Source organism: Petromyzon marinus, chromosome 4, assembly GCF_048934315.1.
Source record: "Petromyzon marinus isolate PM22_M1 ecotype Great Lakes invasive population chromosome 4, UKy_Petmar_22M1.pri1.0, whole genome shotgun sequence".
NCBI classification, from domain to species: Eukaryota; Metazoa; Chordata; class Hyperoartia; order Petromyzontiformes; family Petromyzontidae; genus Petromyzon; species Petromyzon marinus.
The window spans coordinates 5,489,272-5,495,271 of record NC_133670.1 but is presented as its reverse complement, the minus strand read 5'-3'; the positions used below and the strand labels follow the sequence as shown (position 1 = coordinate 5,495,271).

General features: G+C 39.8%; 1 protein-coding gene across 2 annotated transcripts in view; it reads left to right on the top strand.

Moving 5' to 3' along the window:
- Nucleotides 1-2,854: 2,854 nt before the first annotated feature.
- LOC116938815 (integrin beta-1-B-like) overlaps nt 2,855-6,000 on the top strand; it is a 31,566-nt gene continuing 28,420 nt past the window's right edge. Inside the window, exons 1-3 of one of the 2 annotated variants that reach the window (XM_032946495.2) lie at nt 2,855-3,572; nt 4,333-4,394; nt 4,977-5,068. In XM_032946495.2, coding sequence (XP_032802386.2) covers nt 4,337-4,394; nt 4,977-5,068 — 150 coding nt within the window. In that variant the 5' untranslated portion in view covers nt 2,855-3,572; nt 4,333-4,336. The remainder of the gene's footprint in view (nt 3,573-4,332; nt 4,395-4,976; nt 5,069-6,000) is intronic. The other variant, XM_032946496.2, reaches the window with a different exon arrangement.

Sequence of the window (6,000 nt, the reverse complement as noted above, 5' to 3'; positions counted from 1 at the left end):
TATCCATTCCACAGGATGAAGAGATCCATGCTCTCCCTATTTATTCCATGAAGGAGCATTTTGCTTCACCATGGGAGAATGGAGAAGCATATATTTTGTTAATTTTTTGTATGCTTGTCATTAAACATTTAGATTCTAATGATTCTACCAGGGCTTTTCATTCTGTGGAATGAATATGTGATTGTTATAATTGTACTCTCCATTTTGCTTCGCTCTACTACAAAGTTTCAAGTATTTTTTTATAGTTAGAATTACATCTAATATTTGATCATTATAACATAATTTCACTATAATATTCTGAACATCTGCAGTTTTAATTAGACGATGAATATTTTCAAGTGAATTATATGCTAAATTTCAACTTTCAAACGCGTCCTTTTTAATGTTTTCTCCTACAACATCAGAGTGAAGCGCCACATGAAATACGCACTACAATGACAATAGTTTAAAGTGATTTGAAGCATGTTTTATTTTCAAAATGGAAATATGGTTTTGTGAGGGGGGGGCGGGGCAGAGCTTTGTGACGTCATATTTGAGAGGGGTCTGACTTTTTGTGACGCCGTGTGACGAGGGGGGGGGGGTCAAAAATCGGCCAAAAATCGTGTGACGTCATTTATGGACGGCCCCTTGTTGGTACAAGAAAGCTGCACCTACAGCCTGTACTCTTGGTACTCCTGTATTCCAGACTGTACTCTTGGTACAGTTTGGAAATACAGGAATACTCTTCTTATTCGTGGTCTATTGCTCGTGACTCCAGCCATATGGTCCACGAAAACTCCCGTACGGTAATCCTCAGCCCTATGTTTCCTATTTGTGGATTTTCACCCCACAGATAACAGGAGTAAAATCACGACGTTGCTCTCCGTGATATCACCACGGATGTGAGCTCTGTGACCTTTGAAGTGTATGGACAGAATAATGCCAAGGTATCTGCAGTCGATGACATATTGGCCCACCACATTTTGTAATTATAAAGACCAAAGTAAATGCAATTATTTGCCATTGCGCCCTTGATGGGGGGAAATATAAAATATTGTACGACTGAATGTGCATGTTGCTGTATTACGTCTTGCACCATGCTGTTCCCACCAGTGGCTGGCGCTCGTGAGTCATTGTTTCATTTAATGTATACTGCTATACACGTATTCTTGTGGAACTCTCGTACCTGTCAACCCATACGGTTTACCTGCATTCTTGTACAGGGAAATTGAGTTTTCAGGTCCATACGGCATACAGCCGTTTCAATAGGGCTTTGTAGGAAGGGCACGGGATGGGCAGTAAGGTCTGAATTGGTCTGTAATAAGGTAGGCGCTGATAAGGGGTTAACAGGTATGAAGTCGTCAAAGAACAGATATTTAAATATAATAGCAACAGGGAACATTACATACTACCACAATTTCGAAAACAGGAACTACTTTATGTGTTAAGTGGCACACTGACAAAATATTTGTAAACGTTTACAGAACAGACACATGATCTCACCTTCCTTTAATTGATATAGCGCCTTGAACAAGGCGCTGAAGAATTTAACAGGAAATTGGGTGTTATCAGATGAGACGAGTTGATGGTCGTACACGAACATGATGATGCGTGACATATATACGATGACGAGAGTGACGATGAATGGTTGATAGTGAGTAATGATTAATGGGTAGGGAAGGTGGGTAGAGGACTGTCCAACAATATAATGAAAGCCGTTAGTTCAAAGGCACATTGCGACGAATATTTTCCGAATTACACATAAAATAAGTTGAGAACCAGTTTCTTTATATTTCAAAACATATAAAATAGTTCTATTATACAGTTTGTAGATTTATAAAAATGGAAATATATATTATGGCTGTTTCTCCAATTATGCTTAGGTCAACTAAGCATTATTTTTCTCACGCTCAAGAGGAAATTAAATGTACATATTTGACCAAATGGCAGTTCCTGGAAGCAAACAAAATCACATTTGAAATGTCATTTCTGAAAACAAGCAGAAATATTTACAAATGATTTATTTACATTTTTCTAAGGCGCAGCAGACCCAACAAACTCGCAAATGTACCAAATGTTGACTATTATATGCTGAGCCTCACATTGTCTTATGTGGGATATACATTGTCATGGAAATTAATTTTGTTATAAAATGTTGGAGCGGGATCCCATCGTGTTGCTGGAGTCTTTGTCACCATCTACGTCTTCACCATCTTGGCGTCGTCAGTAAGGCAGTCTGCCAGCTGTCCTGACTGGGAGCTGTAGTTAATAAGTGTGAACTGCTAAGGCTGTTAATAAACAGGGTGCCTCCTACTCTTAGTGTCTCTGAGTCATTCACCACACGTGTACAAATTCCCTGCCGTTTGTTGATGATGTTCAACACAAGCCATGATTCGTGTATGAGCCCCCTATTATAGTCGTGATGGTATCACATTATATATTTAAAAAATTCTGGATGGTAATCCTGGGTGGATTCCTGTCTGCCTGGATGCCGTGCGCACAACTGCTGGCTGGCTGTGAAGGGTGGCCAGTCAACAAAGTCACTCATGAGAGAAGTTTCAAACAACGCATATGAAATGTGTTAATAAAACATACCCTCTGTGCATACATTAAAAAAAACATCAGTGTTTCCTGAAGAAGTGCATTGTGGTCCTCTTGACTTCGTTCACCGTCAAAATAAATGCGAGCAAATTTGACCGATTACAGCAGCAGTGATGCAGAGATCGACAACTGTGGACCGGTGTCATGCCCATTGCGGCTTATCAGCACAGAGTTGCTCACTGCTGCCACATCTGCCATTGGGGACTGTATACAGATTGTGAAGTTCCAATAGCCACACCATGAGGCTCATTCGCTTGGCTAATGCCAACAACAATCACATCTGTAAAGGAGGGCTAGAGATGTGGGCGGTAGAGATATCATAATGAGTTGTGTGCTCACAGTTAAGAGTATGAAATAAGTAAAAAGCACGAGAGTATATGCTTTAAAATGAGCGTTGTGATTGTATTGGGCTGTAGGTGTGATGCAGAGGGAATTTACCATGGTGATTTTTTGGCCAAACAAGCCACTTCTTAAAAAAAAAGTGGCCTTTACTCGTGAAAGCATCACCAAATCTAAAGATGTATTTTTTCCCCCAAAACGTACCACATTGAAACGCTTGGCAAATTACTTTTTTTAGGAATGATTTTAATTTAATCGTAACTTCGGTTTAATACGTTTTAAGTTAGAGTGCAAACCAATAAACAAAAAAATAAACAAAAATGTCCACCATATTTCTGCCGTGCCCAAACACCACACTTTCCTGTTGATAATGCAAAGTATACCACAAATTCTCGAGAGACCCAGACTTCCCGTTTCATGCTTTTTTTTGCTACAAAGTTGTTGCTCAGAAATTCTTCCGCAATCATATGGTGCCTCATCGTGCCGCCGAGTCGTTCTGCCTCTTGCGAGTGATCGGACACTTGTGGTGGCGTGTTACAAGTTGCAAGTTATTTTATCATCATTCCTGACAACCACTTGACTTCGTGTTGGCTGTGCCTCATGCGGTAGTTCGTCTCAACGTTCAGAAGCTTACGGCAAGGCGTTTACCCAAGGTAGGTGTACCGAATTAACTTCATTAAAATTGTTTGAAACGCAGCAGTAAAAGCATCTTTCGGAAATAGACATTTCTCCTTTACATATTGTCTAACTTGTTTACATTTTTTTGCAATGTACATATTTTTGGTTCCTTTAAAATGAAACTCTTAATTTCCTCTTATTTCAACTACGTATTGCAATACACTTTACAAATCCATTGTGATTAAAGTAGGAATAAGCTATGTACTCTGCACAACATCTACAATTTACACACACTACTGAATTCGCATGCAAATCAAACATTCACTTTGAATTACGTTTGGCATTTTTCATATTTTGGCTTTTGAAATATACCTCCGATTAGCACGCTTGGGCTACGTACGGTGCAAAAAATAAGTTCAACATACATACAATAACAGTTGAATAGAGTACACGTTCACACCTTTGTGAATTCATAATTGGATGATGGTCTCCCTGCCTAGTAGCGCCATTTATTACTAGTGTCGTGGCAAAACAGATGTATGTGGAACTTCTTTCGCACCGTCCATAGCCAACCGTGCTAATTGTAGGTGCAGGGGAAGGACGTGATCAGAATTTGTATTTGTCCTGGAAAAATCCGATGAGCTAGTAAGCTTTTTTTTCACAGATGTCCATATTGAGCACATACGATGTTTGAACTGATTGTTTCAAGCACAGGCTAATCCCTTACACCCATTAAAAAAAACGCGTTTCAATTTCTTATGTATGTTTTCTATTTTTCACTTGGTTGACGACCAGGAAGATGTGGCTGCGGGTAGCTTGGGTGGCAGTACTGTGTCTGGCCAGTTCTGCAGATGCAAGTAAGTGGCACTTATATTATAAAACCAACGTTTTATACTCCTGTACAATACGGTGTTTATTGTGTATTTGTGAGCCGTTTATATGTGGCTCTTCTTCTTTCGTATGGCTGCTGATGTAGATGCAGAGCAACAACAACAATTTCACATTCAGGTGGTCAAGCCAGATAATAACCGCGTCAGGAGTAGCGGAGTGATTCGCTGTGATGATGTCTCCTTCGTATTTGTGGATCGGGCATTGCACCGTTATATTTTGTACAGTCTGTTCTGTACGACCACAGTCATGCAATGGCTAGTTTTGTATTTATTTATTTTCCTTTGGTCCATCAGGAATCCGCATCTGCCATGGTTTATGTCGATATGGTTTGTACATAAATGTGCAACGAAAATGCTATGCTTGTAAGCACCAAAATACTATGTGAACTATTTACGCAACCGCAATATTCTGGAGGTTGCTATAGTGTGGGCGAACTATGTTTAGAATTATGATAAATGTGATGTGTAATAGTATTATGATTGGACTTAATTTACACAACTGTATTATTTGTATTATTTACTGTTCTTGTTTGAATCACATGTGTGCAGATGTACCGGCAGCAAAATGTGTCCCCAAGAATGTGGTCACATGTAGTGATTGTCTGGCCAGTGGTGGATATTGTGCCTGGTGCAGGACACTGGTATGCATAACTCACAGAAACACTAATCCCATTCACTATTAGCTCTGCCTCGTAACGGCACAAATATACAGTCGGCTGAGGTTTTGTTGAAAATGGTCCTTGTATTGAGAATAGAGACAGAGGGATTGACTGACTTGTAACTGGAGTTCACACTTTTAAGAGAGTTGAATATGAACAGCTTTGAATTCATGCGAGCAGTTTTCTATTCACGGAGTGATTATCGAACAAACCATTATTTAGTCAGAAATATATCATGTATTAAAAGTGAATTATTCATACACCATGCGACACGCTCCCACTAATTTTACTCAAAAGACCCTCCACAATGTTATTCATTGTTTGAGTACTTGGATTAAATTACCAAGTGTCCCGGTTTGTCCGGTGAGATTCATATTGTGAAATGTGTCATTTGAGATGGAATGCAAGATTTTAAAAAAAATCCATGATGTTAAAGGCAACAAGATTAATTTACCACGTGACTCATCCAATCTGCAAATCGCTGACAAAATGATGACCCACAGCTGCTGAACGGAATTTGAGCCACGGAGCGAGAAATAGTGGGTCACAAATGATACGCTTTACATTTCAGGCGCAGTGTTAATATGGGCTAACATTAATAAAGTTCAATTTGCAACTGTTATCGCAACTCAAGCGATGAGAAGGTTAGCTCGCACACCTCTGTACGTACTGTGGTGGGAATGCTCACAGTCTGTGCACCTTTCCACGATCAATGTGAAATATTATATTAACGATCCTTTGTGTGGATGAGCAGAAGTGACCCAGAAATGTTGTAAAAAGTCTCCCTATTGGTTGCACCCTTGCATGGACAAGTCACATGACGGTTTGTCCATTGATCAGCGACGGGCTGGTCCGTGTGGAGCATTGGGAGTGGTGCCCCACCTAAACGTTTTCTTTAAAAAAAATATGTTTGT